We start from the raw sequence: 25154 nt of genomic DNA, 5'->3' as shown, positions 1-25154 counted from the left end.
CCAAACGGATCATATACCTAATTGTGTGAACTAAAAATAATTCTTAGAAGAAAACATAGGAGTGAACCTTTGTGATCTAAGCTAAACTTAAGACACAATCACTGAAAGCTAAAGTAACAAAAGAAAAAAATAAATTGGATTTCATCAGAATTCCTAACTTTTGTGTTTCAAATAACACCATCAAGAAAGTGAAGACAATTCACAAAATGGTTGAAAACTTTTGCAAATCATGTATCTGACAAGGGACTAGAATATATAAAGAACTCTTACAACTCAGTAATAAAGAGACAACCTGATTAAAAATGGGCACAGGATCCGAACAATCATTTTCCAAAGACGATATACAAATGACCAACAAGCACATAAAAAGATGCTTAACATGATCAGCCTGTAGGAAAATGCAATCAAAACCATACTGAGATACTTTACTAGTATAGCCACTAGGATGGTTATAATAAAAAAAAATAAATAAGTTTTTGGACAACATGCAGAATTTGGAACCCTTGAGCACTGCTGATGGGTATGTAAAATAGTACAAATGCTTTGGAGAACAGTTTGGCAGTTCCTCAAAAGGTTAAAAATGGAATTATATGACACAGCAATTCCACTAGTAGATGTGTGACCAAGAGAAATGAAAACACATCTATATAAAAACTTGTACACAAATGTCCTGGCAGCATTCATAAGAGACAAAAAGTAGAAACTCAAATGTTCATCAACTGATGAATGGCTAAACAAAATGAGGCTGATCCATACAATGGAATATCCTATATAATAAAAGCCTAATATGCTAAGTGTCCAGTCGTCCATTTAACCAACCGAAGTGTAATATGCTAATGATATGCTAAGGCCACTCAACCACTCACTATGACATGCACTGACCACCAGGGGGCAGACACTCTGACTGGTAGATTAGCTTGCTGCTGGGGTCTGGCCGATCAGGACTGAGCGAGTTGGGCCAGACATGCCCTGGAGCCCTCCTGCGGTCCCTCCCCAACCCCAATTGTACACCGGTGGGGTCCCTCGGCCTGGCCTGCACCCTCTCACAATCCGGGACCCCTCAGGATATGTTGGAGAGCCGGTTTTGGCCCGATCCCTCAGGCCAGGCCAAGGTACCCCACTGGTGCACGAATTCGTGCACTTGGCCTCTAGTTTCACAATAAAAAGGAATGAAGTCTTGATACATGCTACAACATAGATGAATCTTGAAAACATTATGCTAAGTGAAAAAGGGTAGCCGCAAACAAAAAAACACAACACATATTAGTATGCATATTGGATCTATTTCTCATTGTGGATGTGCAAATTAAGACCACAATGAAGTACTTCTACACACTTATCAAAATGTCTAAAATAAGAACTACAAACCTGATGGGGTAGCTCAGTTGGTTAGAACATCGTCTCAATACATCAAGGTTGTGGGTTCGATCCCGGGCAGGGCACATAAAAGAATCAACCAATGGATGCATAAATAAGTGGAACAACAAATTGATGTTTCTCTCTCAAAAAAAATAAATCAATAAATAAAAATAAAACCGATAATCCCAGGTGCTGGTAAGGATGTAGTACAAATAGAATTCTTCTTACACATTGCTGATAGGACTGTAAATTGGTGAAACCACTTTAGAAAACTACTTAGCAACTTATTTTGAAATGCATCAAAAACCAGAATGGATTGATAAACGGATGGATATGTGTTAAAACAAATATGGCAAAATGTTAACTGCGGAATCTAAGTGGTGAGAATATGGGTGTCCTAACAATTCTGTTGACTTCTCTGTATTTTGAAAAGTACTGTAATAAAATGCTGTGGGAAAAACTAAACATATCCCTACCCTATTACAAAGCAATTCCACTCCTGGATATATACTCAAAATAATCAGGGGCTTATATACATTATGTACATAAAAAGAATGGTCACAGCAGATTTATGCAGCCAAAAAGTAATACAACTCAAATATACATCAATAGAATATAAAAATATATTTATACAATTGATAAATGACCACCAATAAAACAGTATGAACTATTATCACATACATATTAAGAACACAAAAAAATTTCACAATGCTGTATAAATTATTCTATTTAACTTCAAAACTAGGCAAAACACAATTATGGTTATAAGAGGTCAAAATAGTGGTTACCTTTGGGAAAGAGGTATTGACTGTTGGATGGGGTATGAGGGAGTCTTTTGGGGGGCATGGAAGGAGGCTCTATCTTGATAGTGGTTCTAATATGTAAAAGTACACTAAGCTATTAAGATACTATTAAAAAAATACTGCTTATTGTATGTAAACAATAAAAAGGTTTACACACACATATACAGAGTTGGCAAAAGTAGGTTTACAATTGTGAGAAGGCAAAACACAGTGTATTCTTATACTATTATTTATTAATTATTGTAGTATTTATTTGTATTACAACTGAAAACCTACTTTTGCCCACCCTTGTATATTATACTCTAACTGCATAAGATTATAGAATTCATGCTCACCACCTCCTCATTATTTTTTTGGCTCCAAGTTACCCTACTCATAGTTTAATAAGGGCAGCTCTTTTGCTTTTATTCTTTTTTGTTTGTTTTTTTGTTAATCCTCACATTTTCCTACTGATCGTTAGAGGATATTTTTTCCATTGATTTTTAGAGTGTGGAAGGGAAGGGGGGAGGGGGGAGGGAGAGGGAGAGAGGGGGAGAGAGAGAGAGAGAGAGAGAGAGAGAGAGAGAGAGAGAGAGAGAAACATCAATGTGAGAGAGATCTCACGTCAAATGATTGCCTCCCACATCCCCCTAACCAGGGCTGGGTATCAAACCTGCAACCCAGGTATGTACCTTTGGCCAGGAATTGAACCCAAGACCCTTCTGTGCTCAGGCCAACACTCTAACCACTGACACCAGCCAGGGTTGCTTTTATTCCTTTTTTACACTGATGTTCACATAAGACTTCATTTAAAGTCTTCAGAACCTAAAAAGTAAGTTTGTGATTCACTGTCTTATCACAAATTGATCCTCCAACTTCAAAGTTTACATCAAACACATAATACTTGATTATACTATGTCACAATGAACTATAATAAAATGCTTCATGTATAAGCATTAATTTTGGTCCCTTAACTAATATGGTAGCTTCCTCAGGAGTAAAGGATTCATTTCTCCTATCCCCTTGGTGCCTAACATACTTGGTGACAGAAAATAGGTATCAAGCGTCCTGCTTTTTATCTTTAAAGCCTTGCAACTCAGTTTATGGTAAACTGCTTCTTCCCCATCCCTCCCCCAACAAATCCAAGAATTAAATGGTTATACAAAATTATATGTAATTTTAACTAGTTAGGTCAGTTATAAAAGTCTCACTCTTCTTCTTCTTTTTTAAATATATTTGTATTGATTTCAGAGAGGAAGGAGAGGGAGAGAGAGAGATAGAAACATCAATGATGAGAGAAAATCATTGATTGGCTATCCCCTGCACTGGAATCGAACATGGGACCCTTCAGTCCGAAGGCTGACATTCTATCTACCAAGCCAAATCAGCTAGGGCAAAAGACTCACTCTTCTTAAAGCCATTCAGCTGTGTAAGAAATTCAGAAAATTTAATAAATTTAAAAATAAATGTATCTGGAGGATTGCTTTATTTCCCACACTTTAAGATCTCTTAGTTATCTTACTGTATGCTCTCTGGATTAAGTAACAAGATAATTACTCAACTGGCCCCTGGGAGCACACTCCAGGTTGGCTATTTAATTAAAAGATAAGTATATCTTTTATATTCATGTTAAACTAAATTCAAAGTATTCTTTTTTTTTAATCCTCACTCGAGGATATGTTGTTGTTTTATTAATTTTAGAGAGAGGGAGAAAAGGAGGGACGGAGGGAGGAAGAGAGAGAGAGAGAGAGAGAGATCAATCAGTTGACTCCTGTATGTGTCCCAACTGGGGATGGAACCTGAAACCTAGGTATGTGCCCTGACCAGGAATTAAACATGCAACCTTTTGGTATAGGGGACAACATTCCAACTAACTGAGCCATGTGGCCAGGGCTGAACTCAAAGTATTCATAATCAGTTAAAATAAAGGAACTCTTCTAAAACTTTAAAAGCAACATACAGCCAAATTGAATGCCAAAATCAAAAGGTCAAGCAGATTCTCCAAGAGCAGAAAATATTTTTAGTTCTCCCTTATCACTTTACTTCTCAATTGCATGTAGCAATCTCTTCTGTCATTAAAAACACACACTTTGGCTGTCTGTAAGCCAGCGTTTCCTTACATCCTTTCCACTTTTTGTGGGTCTTTAGAATCTTTACCACATCACTCTTAATTTCATTTATCTATATATATAAAACCCTAATATGCAAATAGAACGGTAGAACTGAACAACTGGTCGCTATGATGTGCGCTGACCACCAGGGGGGCGCGTGCAGAATATGGTGGGCGTTGGCCACGCTGGGATGGTGGAGCAGGTGAGCAAGGGCGCCAGACCAAGGAGGGGCGTTGGTTGCTGTCATTGGGGTGAGCCTCTGGTGGTTCCTGAAAATTCCTTGCTCCTGTGCACCGCGGTCCCACTCGGCACACGCACCTGCTGCCAGCGGCTGGCCCCACTTGAACCCGCTGCCGGTGCTGGAGCCACCGCTTGCACCTGCTGCCAGCACCAGGCGCCAGCCCTGATTGCTCGGCACCATTAGCAGGTGCAAGCTGTGGCTGCCAGCCCCAATCATCCCTCAGGGCTTCTCCACCTCTCCCTGTTCCTGAGGGGTGACTGGGGCTGGCAGTCGCCGCTCGCACCCACTGCCGGGGCCCAGCCCTGGTCCCGATCACTCAGCACCATCAGCGGGTGCAAGCGGCGGCTGCCTGCCTTATCGCCCCTGAGGGCTTCTCCACCTCCCCCTGCTCCTGAGGGGCAATCGGGGCATCAGCTGCCACTTGCACCTGCTGCTGGCACTGGCCCCAATCACTCGGTGCTGTCAGCGGGTGCAAGCTGGGCCGGGGCCGGTGCCGTCAGCGCGTGGGAGCAGTTCTAGCAATGCAAAGAACCTTGCAGCCCACAGTTCCTTTTCAGGGTGCACAAATTTGTGCACTGGGCCCCTAGTATAATAATCCTGAATTCTGAAGTGTCTGTAAGTGTTTGTTAAATTCATTATTAAAAGTTACTGGTAAGGAATCGACTTCTGGAAAATTGTTCTAGCCTATTTTTTAATAACCTATTTGAATAAATGAAAAAATACATCATCCCTATCTCTTTGCTTGAAGGAAGGTAATACACAAAAGATAATTAAAAATGGCTTGAGACAAGATGACAAAGAAATACAACATTTAATTCCAATTGTATTTACAATCATCCTTTTATTTCCCTCCTCATTTAAACTTGGCTGAGGCATAATAAAGACAGAAGGGAGGCCTTAGCCGGTTTGGCTCAGTGGAGCATCAACCTGCGGACTGAAGGGTCCCAGGTTTGATACCAGTTAAGGGCACATGCCAGAGTTGTGGGCTCGATTCCCAATAGGGGGCATCCAGGAGGTAGTCAATCAATGATTCTCTCTCATCACTGATGTTTCTATTTCTTTCCCTCTCCCTTCCTCTCTGAAAATCAATAAAAATATATTTTTTTAAAAGAATGAATTACAGCAATATTTTAAAAAAAAGACAGAGGCAGAAAGAAGGAACAAAGTTGAATAAAAAAGTCAGATAGAACCTATAGTAGCTATTCTGTGACAATTTTTCTGTTTAGAGGGAACCAAATAAAATTAAGACCTTTTTAAAAAAGAATCCCATTCTAAAGTATTGTACTAAGATTTTAAAGCTCTAAATTTTACAATAAAATGTTTCTAGAAAGCATTAACTAAAAAATATTTTAAGAAAGTCAAGTTTTCCAGATCTTATCTACCAACTTATTACCCCATCTTCTCAAGTTACCCTATAATTAGCTCTAGAATTAAAGTGACACACTGACTGTCCTACTCTTAAAGGTGCATATATGCTTAATGGCAAAAAATCAGCCTTAATTAAAGGACATCCAGAGTGGGAAATCAGGCATAAACAAACATACTCACTACAACAAAGATTATAAGTAAATAAGCAAACTTTGATAATTAAATAACCTTAGCTTATTCATTTTACAAAAACCAAGGCAAGCTAAACTACATAGAACACAAACCAAACTTGAATTAAAAAGATAAAGAGATTAACTTTCCCAAAGTTCATGCACTTTATAAATTAGCAGGGACAGGACAAAACTCGATACAGTCAGATAAAAATAGTTAATGTGGGAGAGGAAAATATCAGAACCCTTTAAAGTACAAAGGCCACACACACTAAAGCACATGATTCTGGGAACAATTTATATTGAAGCAAACAACCAGCCTAGCCACGGAGGTTAGTTGGTTGGAGCGTCATTCCCATACGCCAAGGTTGCAGGTTTGACCCCAGGTCAGGGCACATGCAAGCAGCATCCAATGAATGCATAAATAGGTGAAACAACAAAATCAATGTCTTTCTCTTCCCCTTCCTCCTCTCTCTCTAAAAGCAATAAGTATTTTTAAAAATGCAAACTTAACACTCTTACAGAAAAACAAAACAACTGATATTCACGTTTACTCAAGTAATTGAGTGCCTACTATGTGAAAAACAGTTCTAGCAATGCAAAGATAAATCATCAGACTTGGATTCTAGTAGAGAAGATGCGATATTGTTATAATTAAAATCAAATAGGAAGGGTAAAGAGAGTGTCTGAGGAATGGTAAATGAACTACTTAAAGTTCGGAGCACTTAAAGAAGTTCGGAGTAAGAAATTATTCATGTTGGAGGAGATCAAAAAAGGATTCATAGCATTTGAGCTGGACCTCGAAAACTAGAATTTACATTTGAAATTAAGGGATGAGTATTCATGGCAATGGGAATAGAATGAGCAAAGGCAGAGGCTGGAAAACAGAGGCATATATAGATGACAACAAACTGTTTAGTCTGACTAGAGTCAGACTTAAAAAGCTGAAAAACTATATAAGGAGCCAGATTATGACTTTGACAGAGATTTAAGAGAGATTTTCAGTGACAAGTCATGAAGAATCATTAAGGATTAAGAGGTAAGGGATCTGATCTTGTTAGAATTTGTTTAGCAGCAAGGAATGAAATGAATGGGGAGGAGAGATGTCAATTAGGTTATTATGAGAGGTAATGAGGACCTCAATTATGGTGGTGACAATAAGAGGGAGATGGCATAGTTCTAAGTTAGTCACTGGGTGTCCAGAGTATGTAAGGTCCCATTCTACTCCACCAAGAAAATATAAAATCCAGCCCTGGCTAGTTTGGCTGAGTGGATAGAGTGTTGGCCTTTGGACTGAAGGGTCCCAGGTTCAAATCTGGTCAAGGGCACATGCCTGAGTTGTGGGCTCGATCCCTGGTAGTGGGTGTGCAAGAGGCGGCCAATCAATGATTTTCTCTCATTATTGATGTTTCTCTCTCTCTCCCTCTCCCTTCCTCTCTAAAATCAATAATAATAAAAAAAATTTAAAGAAAATTTAAAATCTTACCTCATTCTCATTTTTAAGAAAACTGTAATCTGGAAAGAAAATAATTATTAAAGTATCAGAGCTAATTTATAAGGTAATATCATTTCCAAATAAAACAAACAAAATCAGGAGTGAGAGAGGAAAATATGGTCAGGGAAGGCTTCATTAAAGAGGTTGGAGTTGATCTGCACCTCAGTGAAAAGGTAGAACTTCAAGAGGAGAAGGATAAATGTCATACATAGGGCATTTTTTTAAGTTAAATAATCTGTTCAATAAGACCAAGATATGTGAAATACATTTTGAGGTAATTTCCACCAAAACGGTAAACAAAAATAAAACATAAAAAAATCTTCAATTACTTGAATTTAACTTCATAGAAGTATAAAAAAAAAGATATTAATATATTAATACAGCTCTGTATGCTTAAAAATAAGCATTTTATTTTATTATAGACTTTTAAAGGAGGGGGGTTACTTTTAATAAGTTCTATAGAAGAGATCAAACCTTTTTTTAAAAGTATCTTGAAGAAAGCTTTATTCAGTCACAATTTGAAATATCCAAAATGTTATGTTTTGTTACTTGTGAAAGAAGCTCCTCAAAACACAATATAACCTAATAAACTCTCTTCATATTTTACATGTAAATGACAACCAGAATTTGAATTCAGATCTATCAAATTCCAAAACCAGAGCTACACTTGCATCCACTGCTATGTTAACAATAACTAATTTTACTTCTGATTTTAAAATCGAAAATGTATTCATCACAAAGTGTAGGACAGGAGGAAGAAATTAGTAATTCTCAAGTTATATAACTACTACAAAACTGAGAGAAACATATATATATACATACATACATATATATATTTAGACAGAAATACTCTTAAGTGGCTTTTGTTGTTGTTCAGTGAATATTAAGCTGTTTTAATAAGATGCTGCTCTTGAATTAGCATATGACAAACAGGGTTTTAGAGTAACAGTAGTACCTCAACCTATTCACATATATCTTTGGGTGCTGGGCTACCTACTGGCCCTTTCTTCTTAAGGACCTTCACTCCTCATTTTTTCATGACTTATCCTCTCTCTCCAAGCATATTTCCTTTGTATCTTTCTAAACACTCCAGAAAGAGAAAATAGAGGGCATGCCAAATTTCTTTGTTTTTACCTAGAAAAGCTCTAACCTCTTTCCTCCCATTTCTCTAAGGATAAGCATTCAAGTACTTTCTCATAAAATAAACGTTCTGTTATGGAATATATACAGGGTGAACTAAACCCTAAATTATTTTATCAATAATTATTTTAAACTTTTATTTAATATTATTGAGATTTGAATTTTAGAATGGATTCCTTAAAAATGATCCATAATAAAGGGAAAAAGGCAGTAGGAATACACATAGTTCTTATAAGACATTCAAATGCACTTGCCTCAAAATAAATACATTAACTCATTTTTTAAAAATCCATTCATTCAACCAATAATTGAGTGCCTAATGTGTGCCAGGCACTGTTCTAGGTACTTGTAAAACTGTTTCTTTAAAAATCCCCTTTCCTCAGGAAGCTTACCGCTTAGTGGGAGGAGAAAGATAATAAACATAATAAGTAAAGATACTGTTAGAAAGTGATAAATGCTGGGGGGGGGGGGGGGGGCAGAACAGAGTAAGGAAGAACTCCAGGATATTGTGGCAACCTGCAATTTAAAAAGGATGGTCAGAGAGGGTTAAGGAAAGTGTCATTTGAGTAAAAACTTGAAAAAGGTGAGGGAGTCAGCCATGGTGATACTGGGGTAAGAGCATTCCAGGCACAGAAAGCAGGGCAAAGGTCCTGGAGTATCCTGGGACAAGAAAGCTGAAAAGGCTAAAGGGAAGCCAGCAGCGGGTAGAGTAGGTGAGTGTGGAGATTTATGTGTGGGGGAGCAGAGGGAACAGATTATATAGGGATTATGGGACACTGTAAGGAATTTGGCTTTTACGTTGAATGAAATGGGTATCCATAGAAGTTTGAGCAGGGTGTCATGATCTGTTGTATCAGAATCACTTAGCTGGCTGCTGAGTTAAGAACAGACTTATTGGGCCCTGGCCGGTGTGGCTCAGTTAGCTGGGTGTTGTCCCATGCACCATGCTGGTGCTGGTTGATTCCTAGTCAGGGCATGTGCCTGGGCTGCGGGCTCCATCCCCGGTGGTGTGGGGTCGTGCAGGGTGCAATCAATGTCCATGTGGATGTCTCTCTCAACCTCTCACCCTTCCTCTCTTTCTAAAATCCAATAAAAAAATCTTTTTTTAAAAAAGGAATAGACTTATTGGGAAGGCAAAAGAGACCAGTTAGGAAGCTACAAAAAAAGCCCAAGAAAGAAATATGTACTTCCTATAAACTTTGACAGTAATGGAACACTTTTATGCAAAATAAAAAAATCTGTCAGATCCTGCTAATAAGAAATAACCAGAAGTTAGAGCTCTTGATATATATATATATATATATACACACACACACACACACACACACACACACACACACACATTGTGCAACACAATCACAAAAATCTCTTCACTACAGAAAAATACCAGTGTGTTCCTTTATAATCATCTATTTCCTTTATGAAAAAAAATTTAATTCTGTTGCAGCTGAGACTATCCTTTCAAGAAATTACTCAAAAAAAAAAATAATTAGCCAATATTCCTGTAACTCTGCTAATTATATACTATTTAAGGGGAGGGGAGTTACTTCTGTCCACTGAATATATAAATAATTTACCTTGGATTGGTGTGAAATAAATCATTCTTGAAAATCTTATTTCCTTCATGGGGAACAGAATTTTTTCTACTAAAGTTTCTCTTTTTATGTTCCTATTTTTAAAATAAATTCTTTTCTTTCAATTGATACCAACCAAATTTGCATATCAGCATCTGGGTCATTTATTTAAGGAAAGGACAACCACAAAAAACTCCCACTGTCACAAATAACATGTTTCAAAAAATGTTCCTCCATGATACCAAAAAATAAACCCCCAAAACCTCTCATTATCATCTAGTCCTCCTGGAAAAAGAAAATACAATTCTCAACACTATGTTATCATAAGTATAAAAGGGGCAATAAGTCAAAGATATTCAATTTGCCTGGAAAGGGGCTAGAAAACACGAAAGGAGATTTTGAAATAAAAATCCATTCCACTACAAAAATTTGCTCATGAAACTGAAATAAGCACATACATCATCTTACAGTATTTTGAGGTAAACAGAAAGTGGAATATAAACAATTTACTTGCTTCAAAGACTCAGAAAGACAGCCAGATTTAGCTTGTGTTTTCTAAATTAAATCTTGATGGTTGAAAGTATTACATAGGTCCCCTTTTTTCCCCCTTAGCTTGTATTTTTTAAAGAGACTTTCCCTGTGGCAATTCTTGGGAAGAAATGAGCGTGTAAATTTACAAAACATAATACGAAATTCAAATTCATTAATTCCTTCGACATATAAGTGCGTTTCTGTGCCAAAAAGTGCACAAAGCACTGGGCACATGCACGCTGTTCTCAAGTCTTATATATAGTTTTCACGTGTCCCAGTTACTGAGTATCTACTAGGAACCAGATGCTGGGGATACGACAGCACACAGGAGACAGACACAGGGCCCCTACCTGCACGCAGTGTCCACTGCAGAAAGAGGGAAATGCCTCAAGGATGAGCCATCATCTAACAAACAAGGACAGGAACACGCAGGTAAGTGCTCCGTGTGCTGTGGATGGACGTGTGGAGGGTTCGGGAGGCCACCAACAAGGGAGGGAGGGGAAGGCAGAGCCTCCAGATCGGCGGTGACAGGAGAGCCGAGGCCTCCAAGAGGATTAGATGTTCACCTGGCCGACCTTGGGGGCAGGGCTCCGCGCACAGGGAGCAGCTGGAGCAGAGGCTCGGGAAGCCCGGGATACAGACCGTGAGGTCAGCCGTGGAGGCTCCCGACGCCACAGTCAGGACTGGCCTGTATTGGCATTTAGGAAGAGCCCCCGAAGGGTTTTCTGAAAAACTAGCTTGTGTGATCAGGTTTTTCTGGTGTCGTGAGACACTGGTTTACACAGGAATGAGAAAAGAATAACACCAGGTAATGATGTCACCATGAAACAACAAAGGAGCCTGTCCAATTAGAGAACTAACCCCCTCCCCCTCAGGAAAATAAATAAATAAATAAATAAGCCACTTAACTCTGCAAGTCCTTCTGGGAAAAAAAGTTTTTAACCAACATCACTTAAAACCGAAGAAGCGGAGGAAAGGTTTGTTTGTATATATTATGAATAATAACATCGACATATCTACCTTGCGTTTTCTCCAGAGGGCACAGCTCTTTATTAAATTGTGGAAACACACCAGGGGGTGCTGACTGTGGTCCCAAAAGCACTGAAACTCTTCAGAAGAAAGTCTTTGGTACCAAGGGGGAACCACGAGGAACAGAAGGTATGTTTCAAGGCACGGGTAAAGGTTCCCAAAGTTCAAGAGAACCAACTTTTATTAAGTCAAAGCGTTTCAAAGGTGTCACGGGGTGGAGCCGAGGAGGAGGGGTTTAAAACTTAATAAAAAAAAATATGTCAACAACTAACTCTTTAAAAAAACAAACCAACCACCACCAAGTAACTCTTGATCCGAGGGGACTAAGATGCCCCCTTCACACTCTTCTCCCAAGGAGGAGCCATGAACACCCACCAGACCCAGTGAACACAGACAGGGGTGAGCACCCATCGCAACATAACCGGGTGGGGGGCACCCACCCGACCCGCCCGCCCAGACCCCAGTCAGCGGTGAGGCGACAACACCTCGATTCAGGCATAAAGGCAGGAAAATGTCATTCCCAACTCCACCAGCCGCCGGCCCCGGGGCCGAGCTCACCGCCTCGGATCCCTCCCCTCAAGGACGGAGCGCCAGCCCCGCGCCGCGCCTGGGCAGAGGTGAGGGAGCCCCCATTTCTGGGAGCAGGGAGCCATCGCCCTCGGCGACAGCCCCGGGCGGGTCACCGCCCCCAGGCCAGGCCCCGCTAGGTCACGGGCGCTGACAGCCCCGAAGCCCCCTCCCCCTCGCCGACGCCGCCTCTGCTCGGCCCCTCGCACCCGCGAGCCCGCACACACCCTCCCCTACCTGATATGGCGGCGGCGGCTCCTGGTCCGGCTCCGTCCCTTCGCCGAAACTAGCCCGGTCGGACTGAGACTCGTGGAGCAGAGAGATGTCATCCGAAGTGGGGGATTTGAGGCAGTTCCCCATCTTCCGAGGCTAGGGTGTGTGATCTGGGGGTGAGGGGAGGGTGGGGGGTAAGCAGTGGCGGGGTCTTTCGTCAGCTCCGCGGTCAGCCGCGGTCAGCGAGGAGGGGTCGGCGGCAGGCCGGGGATCAGGCGGCGGCTCCCCCGCCCCCCGGCGCCGCCAAAGCGCCGCTCATGCCAGCCCCCGGGGCGGGGGCTCAGGGCTGGGCCGCGGGCGCCGCTGGGGTCGCGGCAGGAGCCTCCAGCGAGGCGGTGATGTGGTGGGGGGGGCGGGCGGGGAGACCAGACACTTCCCCACCCCGCCCCCCCGCGGGGCGGCGGCGGCCACGGAGCCGCTGGGTCTAATCCAGGTCAGGAGCAGGGGGCGCGGCCGTCGCGGCTGCCTCAGCTGCTGCCTCAGCTGCCGCTGCCCCTGCAGACGCCGGAGCCGCGGCCGCGGGCCTCATCCTACTCCGCCTCCGAGCGGCGGCGGCGGCGGCGGCGGCGGCCAAAACGAGGCCAGCTGCGGCCTGCGTCACGCCGCCGTGCGTGCCCTGGTCCCGCCCCCGGCGCCGGAGGCGTGGCAGCTCCGGCCGCGCTTCCCCCGCCCTCCGCTGCTCTCGGGGCTGCGTCTCTTCCTGCTGACTCTCAGGTTCGGTCCCCGACTCCGAGACCTTTGAAGTCTCCTCCCCACAGCCCCTCTCCCTCCCCGCTTGTCTCGGCTCTTACTTGTGCTCTGTCCTGTCCCGAGTCTTCTCACCTCCTTCTGCCCGGTGATCCTTGTATAAACTTAGAGCAGAATGTATCACTCCCATAGTTAAATGGTGAATGCCCCACCCCCCTTTATCCTTTCAAGTCCAAACTCACCAATGAACCTTTCCTATCTATCCAGTCACTTCCTTATCCCCTACGTCACAGCCAGAGAGATTCTTCCTCCAGTTGCATATCTCAGATTGTTCTGTGTCTTTGCTTTCTCACCATCATAGTCCAAGCCACCATCATTTCTCACCCACACTATTGCAGTGCTCTCAAAGCTGTTCTCCCTGCTTTCACCGTTGCCCCCATCCAATCCATTATAGGCACAGTTGAATTATCTTTTTAAATGTAAGTCTGATGACATTCTGTTTAAAACCTTCAATAGCTTCCCAATACTGTTATGACTAAATTATTAATTCTCAAATGGTTTAAAAATCTTCCTACCTCCCTAAACTCATTAGCAGCATTGTCTCCTCACATATTCTAAACTCTAGGCTGTCTAAATACTTTCCCTTATCTAGAAAACTGTTCCCTTTGGTCGAGGCCTTTACTCATGTTCTTCTTTTTTTTTTTTAAGTATACTTTTATTGATTTCAGAGAGGAAGGGAGAGGGAGAGAGAGATAGAAACATCATTGATAAGAGAGAATCATTGATTGGCTGCCTCCTGCATGCCCCATACCTGGGACCAAGCCTGCAACCCAGGCATGTGCCCTGACTGGGAATCAAACAGTAGCCTTCTGGTTCATAGGTCGACACTCAACCACTGAGCCATGCTGGCCCAAGCTACTCATGTTGTTCTTTAACAGAAACTCATTCCAGACCTTCTGCCTCTTTCAGGCTAATCATTATCCCCACTGAGCCTTCTTGGACCCAACTGCAATTCTCCCAGGAAACCTCTCCTGACCCTCCAGTCTGGGTTAGTCTCCTCTGTGGCTTTTCTCTGTCACAGTGTGATCATGCTGCGTTATCTGTCCCTCCTCTGTGCAAGGCCTGGCACATTGCCTAAGGTACAGTAGGCTCGTTCTTGGTTGAATGAACAGAACTCAAAAAGCAATGAATGTATGCAAAAGAAGGCAACAAGAAAGTTGAGAGTTCTCCTAATATTCACTCAACAAGAAGACAAGAGGCGGGTCTTCACTCCCTTTCTTTTATGCACCATTTCCTGATTTCATTTATTTCCTTATTTAAATTTATTTATGTATTTATTTATTCTCCAGAACCTATGCTAAGCACTAGGAAAACTTATTTACCAGACCTGGCTTGTTGCTAATGGAGCTCAGAGTTCCCCTGGGAAGACAAACAGATGAGCCCTCTGCCTCACCCACCAAGGAGTTGTAGAAGGCCTAGAGGAGAGTGATTAGACCATTTGGGTGAGGACCTGAAAGGATTCTTGGAATCCCTATTCTATAAAATCACTATCTGACTTAAATGCACTCATATCCCATGTTAAATATAACCCTCTTTCTGTGTTGGGGTCCAGCCCCAGCAGGTCCAGGGGTTCCCAAAGGTGTGGTCGGAGTCTTTGAAGAAGGAATGACACCGAAACAGCGTTCATATGATCAGCATAGCCAGCTTCTCCCTTTATTGTCCCGTTACCTCTGTATTTATACCATTTGATCCTATAAGCATGCCTCTATAATCACATCATGGTATGTTTTGGGTAACTTTCTACAGTTCCTTGTTTCATTTCCATAGTTTCTTATCTGACCTTTGCCAAAAATCCCATCTCCATCTAGTTCTGTTGATTTTAATCCTACCCATTCTATTCCAAGGGTGTTATCTCCATTCCAAGGTCACTACTCTACTGTTCTGTTAAGCTACAAGGAAGTAACTGAAGGAGATTATCCTAAGTAAAGATTATGTAGTTTAAGCGTGATTGTTCCTAGTTAAGGTGGCACTTAGTTAAGGTGTTTTACTAATTTATTCCCTTCATTAGTCCTGTTAATCCCTAACTCCAGGGAAAAATCCCCACACAGGGAAACAACCTTTCTCGGGGAGGTGGTCCTGGTTAAAACACATAGCGCTAAGAGGGGGAGCAAACATATGCCATATACACCAGATCCCTTGAAACATATGCTGGGCAGATGTTTCTTCCCTTCAGCGACTATGTCAAGCAGCAAAGTGGACCAGCTTCCAGCATTGCTGTATGCCCTCTTCTCCAAGACTTGCCTTCTTTCCCATTAATAGTTCCCACCTAAATAGGTGTATAATTTAGGCCATGTTTGCATCAGCATCTTTCACACATCCCCCACAATGATTGCTTAATTCTCTCTAGCTTGGAAAAATGAAATCATTGGATCCTTTGGGCAGAAAATTTCAGGCACAGGCCTCTTTCCCCCCATTGCCATTTTCCTTGTATCCTCTGAACTATTGCAACAGCTTCTTAAGAATGCCCCTGCTTCTGAATCATTAATCTATTTTCCACACTACTGCCATGAGAAATGTGATCAGAGAGCATTCATAGACTTGTGGTTCAGAAATTTTGCATGGCCTTGAGGCTTTGCACCATTTAGTTCCATCCTTATTTCCAGCTCCAATGAGGCATCCTTACACCCCAGCCACATCACACTACTTGCCATGCCCTGTTTTCACTATGCTTTTCCACCTCTGACTTTTGACATGCTATCCCTTCTGTTGAAATTCAGCCATCTTTTAAGACCACTTTTTAAAATTATTTTTTAATTGATTGATTTGTTTGAGAGGGGTGGGAGAGGAAGAGAGAGAGAATGGAAGATCAAATTATTGTTCCACTTATTTATGCATTCATTGGTTGATTCTTGAATGTGCCATGACTGGGAATCAAACCCACAACCCTGGCACAGTGGGACTACACTCCAGCCGAGCCACCCAGCCAGGGCTAAGACCACTTTCTTTGCACAGCTGTCCTTGATTTCACTTAACTGGAATATATGTAACAATATAAAATAAGTGGGATCTGTTATATTGTGTATATCTACATATCATAAATGAATTTCAATGTAATTTTTAATAAATATAATCATAGCTGCCATTTATTAGCTTAAGCCAGGCACATTAAAGCCCTGAAAGGTACATATTGGTATTCTTGTTTTGTAGGAACAGAAACATGGCTTCACATTGAGGCAGGTCAGTAAGCCAGGATAAGTGGAATAGGGAAACAGACAGATAGTTAAATGGCCAAGCAGTTTATAGCCATTTAGTAAATTGCAAAATCCTATTTTCCCTAACCAAGGACAGTTAAGAGTAAATGGTTTACACTTCTGCTCTCCAACCAGAGGGTAAGTAGCTTAAATCTCCCTTCTCAGAGAGATAGGCAGCAGAAATTCATTAGTGCCATTTGTGCCAACCACACCCAAGACAATGAAGTTAAGAAAATAAACCAAATTTTGGCACATCAGCATAAAGCTGAGGAATATACTATTGAGATCCTCCCCAAGACCTCCGCTAAACTCCCAAACTTTAAAACCCTCAAAGAAGGCCCCTGCACATGCTTTCCCTCTCCTGAGCAAGTGTTTTTCTCTATTGAATCATTAAGGGTTTCCCACGAGAGTTGCAACTGGGACGGGGGGGGGGGGGGGGGGGGCCGGGCAATGAGCAGTAGCAGTTCATATCTGAACCTGTCTCCAAGGCCACCTCTTCTCTGACTTTTCAGTAAGCCAACAGCAACCCCACCTTGGCTCACTTTTTTTCCTATCATGTCTCTAGAGAGCCAAAGCAGCCCCACCAAGGCTCTCTCCTGTTGGTTGTTGGCTGCTAGTGATTTATTGATTGATTTTAAAGAGGAAAGAAGGGAGAGGAACATCAATGTGAGAGAAAAATATCAATTGATTGCCTCCCATATGAACCCCAACCAGGAATCGAACCAGCAACCTTCCCATGCACAGGACAATGCTCCAACCCAACTAAGTCACACCAGCCAGGGCCTGTTGGCTTCTTTTATCCTAAGCCCTCCCTTGTTTCACTATCCCCAGCTTTAATGAATATACTCTCAAAGTCACCTGGACTTGTGTTGTGAAATCTTTCCCACACAAAGTAAAAAAACCCACATACTGTAGGCTGACCAGAGGCAGACCCACTCTGGGTCTGGTTCCAGTCTGGTAACAACATAGCTATTCAGTAGTAAAGCCAGGATTTGAATCATATACAAGTTGCCTTTATTAGGCTGTGGGAATGGACTACATCTTTTTTCATCATGATATTCCTCCTTCAGTGTGTAAAAACAAGGGGATGGGAAAGATTTATCTTGAATGCCTTTGACATCCACATGTACCTTTGTAAGGAGGTAGCTATTCAATGATCTCTCTTTCTAACCCAGCTTTAGAAAGGACCTCTTGGGAAGTGCCCTGTAGACCAGAGTGTGAACTAATCACAAAACATAATTTAAAATCGGAAATAGTAACCAGGGCTATTGCAGTGACCAAGACTCTCCTTAACCTAACTCTGCCAGGCTCCTCTAAGCCTTAAAGGCCCTGGCCTTGGGTTCTGTGCTTGACCCACTTATTCCAGTTTAGCCAAAATCTCCCACCCTAGGTATCTGACCACCTTGACCTGACTTGAGCAAAAATCCTACCAAGTAGGTTTGGCTACAATTCCCCTTATCAACAAAGTTTCCTCCTAGTAATTTAGCACCCACTGACTCCCCACCTTTTTCTTTACCATAAATCCCCACTTGTTCTTTTTTTAAAAAATATATTTTTATTGATTTCAGAGAGGAAGGGAAAGGAGAAAGAGATAGAAACATCAATGACGAGAGAGAATCATCTATTGGCTGCCTCCTGTGTGCACCACACTGGGGATCAAGCCCGCATCCCAAGTATGTGCTCTGACTAGGAATTGAACCATGACCTCCTGGTTCATAGGTCAACATTGAGCCATGCTGGCTGGGCCCCATTTCTTCTTTTTGCATTCACAATGGAGTGCAGTTCTGTACTGAGGTCTCTCTTCCCCTACTGCAGTAGTTCCTGAATAAAATTTGCCTTCACCACTTTAACTTCTGTCTGGCTCTGGTTTTCTCTGACAGTAGGCCTAAAGCAAAATCAGATATGAGAGCCAGATTTTCAAAAAGAATAGACTTTATTTCTTAGAGCAGTTTTAGATTCACATCACTATGAAGCAGAAGGTACGGAGATGTACCATTTACAGCCTGTCCCCATACATGCATAGCTTCCCCATTATCAACATTCTGCACCTGAATGATGCATTTGTTACAATGATGAATCTACAAGGACACATCAATATCACAAAATCCTTGCTTACATTAGTTTCACCCTTGGTGTTGTACATTCTATAACATTGTTGTGGGAGAGAACATTGATTGGTTGCTTTCTTAGGTGCTCTGCCTAGGGATAGAACTCACAAATTAGGTATGTATGTGCCATGGCCAGGAATCAAACCTGCAACCTTTCAGTATGTGGGACAACATTCCAATTAGCTGAGGCACACCAGCCAGAGTCCTTTTTCATTTTTGATGTTAGTAATGTGTGTCCTCTCTCTTTTTTTCTTAGCCTGGTTAAAGGCTTATCACTTTCAGTGTTTACTAGAGGCCCAGTGCACAAATTATTGCACGGATGGGGTCTTGGGCTGGCCTGCGGAGATCGGGCTCCAGCTTGCGCCTCCAGCCTCACAGCCCTGCAGCGCCGCCTGGCACTCCACCTTGGCCTGGTGCCGCCCCCTCACCTATTCCACCATCCTACCTGAGGGGTGATTAATCAGGGCTGGGTGGCAGTCCCAGCCCTTGCCGCTGGTTGCTGTCTGCAAGGCTATCAGTTGGGCTATTAGTTGGGCGATCAGTTGGGGCCAGGCCCCCTGCCAGGCTCCCTCAGTGCCTGGGAGCTGGGCAGCAGCCCGCCCCTCTGCCACTGCCGCTGCAGGGCGATTGGGCCCACGCTTGCACCTGCCTTGGCCTGGCACCACCCACTCACCTGCTCCACCATCCTGCCGCAGTCCCGCTCTTGTCAGGACCCATTGGGGCCAGCAGCGCCTCCACTGCCACCTGTGTCACCGATGCCCACCATGTTTCACACCGCCCCCCAGTGGTCAGCACATGTCATAGGAAGCAGTTGGACTCCTGGTCTCCTGGTCAAATGACCGATGGCCCGAGGGGACAATTTGCATATTAGGCTTTTATTATATAGGATAGTATATTATTGTGGTTTTGTTTTTAATATTTTTAAAATCTACTTTTATTGATTTCAGAGAGGAAGGGAGGGAGAGAAACATCAATGAGGAGAGAGAATCATTGCATGCCCCACACTGGGGATCGAGCCCCAACTTGGACATTTGCCCCAACCAGGAATAGAATTTCCTGGTTCAGAGGTTGACAATCAAACACTGAGCCACACCAGCCAGACTATCTTGTAGTTTTTATTTGCATTTACCTAAAGATCAGTGAGCTGAGCATCTTTTCATATGCTTATTGGTCACTCTTATAGCTTCTTTGGAAAAATGTCTATTCAAGTCCTTTTCCTATTTTTGAATTGTGTTGTGTCGTTGAGTTTTAGAAGTTCTGTATACTTTGGATATTAAGCCCTAACCAGGTATATGATTTGCCAGTATTTTCTCTCATTTTGTGGTTTTCCGTTTTACTCTGTTGATAGTGTCTTTTGTTGCACAATTTTAAAAAGGTTTCATAAAGTCCAAGTTGTCTATTTTTTCTTTTGTTATCTATGTCCCTGGTGTCATAACTAAGAAATCGTTGCCAAGTCCAGTGTTATGAAGCTTTTTTAATATATATATATTTTAGAGAGGAATGAAGATGGAGAGAGAAATAGAAACATCAGTGATGAGAGAGAGTCATTCATCAGCTGCCTCCTGCACGCTCCACACTGGGGATAGAGATCACAACCCAGGAAGTACCCTAACGGGAATCAAACTGAGACCTCCTGGTTCATAGGTCTATGCTCAACCACTGAGCCATGCCAGCTGGGCTGAAACTTTTCACCTACATTTTCTTCTAAGAATTTTATTGTTTAATTCTTACATTTAGGGCCTTGATCTATTTTGAGCTAATTTTTTATGGTGTTCGCTACACAATTTCATTATTTTATGTATCTATTTTTTTTCCAGCACCATTTGTAAAAAAAATTGTCCTTTCCCCATTAAATGGTCTAGATGCCCTTGTAAAAAAAAAAAAAATCATTGATTACATACATGAGGGTTTATTTCTGAGCTTTCTATTTTATTCCATTGGTCTATATGGCTGTCTTTATGCCAAGACCACACTGTTTTGTTTACTCTAGCTATGTAGTAATTTTGAAATAAGAAGTGTGAGCTCCCCAGTTTTGTTTTTCTTTTTCTGGATTATTTTGGCTATTTAGGGTCCCTTGAAATTCCAAATAAATTTTAGGGTGGTTTATTCTTTCTGTGAAAAAAAAAAAAAAGTAGTTGGGATTTTGATAGGGATTATATTGAATCTGTAAATTGTTTTGGGTAATATTTACACTTTGTGAATATTAAGTCTTCCATTCCATGAACATGAGATGTATTTCCATTTATTATGTCTTCTTAGTTTCTTTCAGGGATGTTTCATAGTTTTCATTGAATTAGTGTTTTAGTCCTTAGTTAAGCTAATTCTAACTATTTTATTCTTTTTGTTGCTATTGTTAAATAATTATTTTTGTAATTTCCTTTTTAAACTGCTCATTGTTAGTATATAGAAATGCAACTGATATTTGTGTTGACTCTGTATCCTGCTACTTTGGTGAATTTATTAATTAGTTCTAACAGTGTTTTTTTTTTTAAAAATTTAGGGTTTTCTACTTATAAGATTATATCATCTGCAAATAGAGATAATTTTACATTATCCTTTGGATGCCTCTATTTCTTTTTCTTACCAAATTGATCTGGCTAGGAGAACCAAGATGGCAGCATAAAGAATAATATACAGAGATTCAACAGTAGACTAGAGGATCCCAAGAATCAAGTCAAAGCTTTGAAATACGAGGAAGCAAAAAACACCCAACCGGAAAAGCAAAAATAAAAAATAATCCAAAAATATGAAGTTAGTGTAAGGAGCCTCTGGGACAACTTCAAGCGTACCAACATCCGAATTATGGAGATGCCAGAAGAAGAAAGAGAGCAAGATATTGAAAACCTATTTGAAGAAATAGTGACAGAAATCTTCCCCTCCCTGGTGAAAGAAATAGACTTACAAGTCCAGGAAGTGCAGAGAACCCCAAACAAAAGGAATCCAAAGAGGTCAACCCCAAGACACATCATAATTAAAATGCCAAGGGCAAAAGACAAGGAGAGAATCTTAAAAGCAGCAAGAGAAAAACAGTCAGTTACCTACAAGGGAGCAGCCATACGACTGTCAGCTGATTTCTCAACAGAAGCTATGCAGGCCAGAAGGGGGTGGCAAGAAATATTCAAAGTGGCCCTAACCGGTTTGGCTCACTGGATAGAGCTTCAGCCTGCGGACTTAGGGTCCCAGGTTCAATTCCTGTCAAGGGCATGTGCCTTGTGGGCACATCCCCAGTAGGAGGTGTGGCAGGAGGCAGCTGATCGATGCTTCTCTCTCATTGATGTTTCTAACTCTCTATCCCTCTCCCTTCCTCTCTGTTAAAAATCAATAAAAAATATATATCTAAAAAAAAGAAATATTCAAAGTGATGAATAGCAAGAACCTACAACCAAGATTACCCAGCAAAACTATCATTTAGAATTGAAGTTCATATAAATAGCTTCACAGATAAGAAAAAGCTAAAGGGGTTCATTACCACTAAACCAGTATTATATGAAATGCTGAAGGCTATTCTTTAAGAAGAGGAACAGGATGGAAAAGGTAAAGATAAAAAATTATGAACAAAGTGACAACAAATACATATCTATCAACAAGTGAATCTAAAAATCAAATGAATAAAAAATCTGATGAACAGAATAAACTGGTGAATGTAATAGAATCGGGGGCATGGAAAGGGAGCAGACTGACAGTTCTCAGGGGGAAGAGGGTGTGGGGGTGTGTGGGAAGAGTTGGACAAAGATCTTACACCTATGGATGAGGACAGTGTGGGGGTGAGGGCCTGGGGTGGGGTGGGAACTGGGTGGAGGGGAGCTATGGAGGGAATAAAAGAGGAACATCTGTAATAATCTGAACAATAAAGATTAAAAAAATCGCTCTGGCTAGAACTTCCAGTACTATGTTGAAAGTGGGTATTCTTGCCCTAGCTGGTTTGGCTCAGAGGATAGAGCATCAGCCTGCAGACTGAAGGGTCCTAGGTTCGATTCCAGTCTAAGGGCACATGCCCAGGTTTCGGGCTCGATCCCCAGTAGGGGGTGTGCAGGAGGCAGCCAATCAATGGTTCTCTCATCATTGATATTTCTCTCTCCCCCTCTCCCTTCCTCTCTGAAATCAATAAAAATAAAAATATTAAAAAAAGAAAGTGGGTATTCTTACCTTTTCCTGATCTTAGAGGAAAAGCTTTCAATTTTTCACCATTGAAAATATGATGTTAACTTTGAGCCTTGAGGACTCTATTAGAGAAAGCTGGAGAGGCCTGGAGAAGATCAATGGTGAGGACTTGCAGAACAATCAAAGAGTTGTTATTGAAAGGTAGAGGAAGGTTTGGCAAATGGTTACTTGTGGTAACATGGAAACTAGAAAGGTACCTAATGAACTTGAGGACCTGGCTGGTGAATTTCCAGGCATAAAGTGTCATCTGTTGTTTTTTTGTTTGTTTTTTCGTGTTTTTTTTTTTTTTTTCTAGCTACCCATGATAAAATATAAGAAGAGAGAGGTAAACTGAAGAAGGGTCCAGGATAGTATTTCCAGACAGCACAAGGATCCCAAAGGAACAAATGGCCTCATGGTGAAAATCAAACCCAAGGTGCTGCCAGCAAAATGAGATCACAGGGTAAAGACAAGCCAAGGATGCAACTGTAAAATCTTGTGTTAAGACCTCAGAAAGATTTAAGGCAATGTCTCATAAATCCTTTAAAAATTATTCCTAGGAGGGAAAAATTCTGAGGATCTTAATGCTGTGCCTCATGGATCTTCTGTGTTAAACAATAAGGTTTCTAAGTCTTCATGGTGTGATTCTACAGCAGCTTCACAGGGGGCCCAAGGTTGAGAAAGGCTATCTGAAAGAGAATTTGTGGGTGTGTCTCTTGGATAATGAGTAGAGTATAATTTGATACACAGAAAACTCCAGATTTTAAAAGGATTACATTAGCTTGGCCTGAAGCTAGCAGAGACAGTACAAAATTAAAAGAGATCTTTGGACTCCTAACCTACTATGGGCAGAGAGAAGGCTGAGAAACTTACTCAACTATAAAAATGGGCAATTCTTTATGGAAAAAGAAGGATGACTCACAGGGCAGAACAAAAATCATAGAGACCCATTCCCAAGGAGCATAACTAGATCTCAATTAAGGAACTGGCAACATGTGCCTAGCTACCTTTCAGAATTTCTATGCTCCAGTGATTGCTATGTGCTTCCATTCTCCCTACCTACCACCACCACCAATCTCTTTTGAACATCAGTGTCTGTTGCAGTTATCTTATGCCTATCTCACCATTGTAGTCAAGAGTGTGAAGGGGAAGGTATTTCCTTAGTTCGAAGATCTTTATGATGAAAGGAACAATACTCAAGAAGGTACACTCTAGGAGTTATATCTCAGGAGCCTCATCCACACCAGGAACTTATTCAGATGATGAGGTCATGGACTTTAAAATCTGATGCTACAATGAGCTGAGTTTGGGGGGATAGATACTTTGAAGAGGTGAATGTATTTTTTCCCATTTTTTATTTCTTTTTGTGTGTGTGTGAATGTATTTTTAAAAATTGTAAATAATTTATAGCCAAATGGCAGACAGTGACAGATAAAGATGGCTATAAATTCTTTGATCCTCCTGTGATTGACAGGTGGGATGAACCTCTCCTTCTCTGGAGTCTGGGTGGGCTCTATGATTGTTTTGACCAATAGATTTCTGCAGAAGTGGCACTGTGCTTATTACAAGTCCAAGTCTTAAGAGACTAGTAATTCTCACTTCCTGTCTCCAGGGGATATTTTCTCGTTGAGCCCTGCCAACCATATTCTCTGCTGGAGAGACCACATTGAGACATTCTGGAGAGAAGAGGGGACCAAATGAAGTCAGCTTTCTAGTCATTCCTTCCAAGGCTCAACGCATGTGAGTGAAGCTAAATGAATACCTCTAGGTTACCTAAATTGACTCTGTGTGGCACAGAAGGGGCTAGCCTAGCCTTGACTGGATTCCCAACTTACAAAATTGTGAGAAATAAAATGTTTGTTGATCTAAGCCACTAAAGTTTGGGACTACTCCAGATGGAATTTAGGCATTTTTTTAAGTGACTAGAGGAACATAGACTATGTGTAATTATGTATTTAATAAATATTTTAATGAGTTTTTTTAAATAAATCTTTATTGTTCAGATTATTACAGTTGTTCCTCTTTTTTTCACCCAATAGCTCCCCTCCACCTGGTTCCCACCACACCCTCTGCCATTACCGCCTCCCCCCCATTGTCCTCCTCCATAGGTGTACGATTTTTGTCCAGTCTCTTCCCGCACCTCCACACCCGCTTCCCCCTGAGAATTGTCAGTCCACTCCATTTCTATGCCCCTGATTCTATTATATTCACCAGTTTATTCTGTTCATCAGATTTTTTATTCACTTGAATTTTAGATCACTTGTTGATAGATATGTATTTGTTGTTCATAATTTTTATCTTTACCTTTTTCTTCTTCTTCCTCTTCTT

At 41.6% G+C, this 25154-nt stretch overlaps 1 protein-coding gene and 1 long non-coding RNA gene across 5 annotated transcripts in view; one reads left to right on the top strand and one right to left on the bottom strand.

The window, feature by feature from the left end:
• RNF11 (ring finger protein 11) overlaps nt 1–12949 on the bottom strand; it is a 39627-nt gene extending 26678 nt beyond the window's left edge. Inside the window, exon 1 of the mRNA XM_036350625.1 lies at nt 12605–12949. Coding sequence (XP_036206518.1) covers nt 12605–12727 — 123 coding nt within the window. The 5' untranslated portion in view covers nt 12728–12949. The remainder of the gene's footprint in view (nt 1–12604) is intronic.
• LOC118676528 lies at nt 12183–24699 on the top strand. 4 transcript variants are annotated; one of them, XR_004974137.1, is made up of 3 exons: nt 12183–12199; nt 23143–23289; nt 24439–24699. It is a non-coding gene; the product is annotated as an uncharacterized LOC118676528 (long non-coding RNA). The 4 variants fall into 4 exon arrangements; XR_004974138.1 differs by lacking the exon at nt 12183–12199 and adding an exon at nt 12401–12417; XR_004974136.1 differs by lacking the exon at nt 12183–12199 and adding an exon at nt 22203–22220.
• The last annotated feature ends 455 nt before the right edge of the window (nt 24700–25154 follow it).

The sequence above is a fragment of the Myotis myotis genome, unplaced genomic scaffold (assembly GCF_014108235.1).
Source record: "Myotis myotis isolate mMyoMyo1 unplaced genomic scaffold, mMyoMyo1.p scaffold_m19_p_2, whole genome shotgun sequence".
Lineage (NCBI taxonomy): Eukaryota > Metazoa > Chordata > Mammalia > Chiroptera > Vespertilionidae > Myotis > Myotis myotis.
Note: the sequence above shows the minus strand (reverse complement) of the source record. Positions and strands in the feature narration are given on the sequence as shown.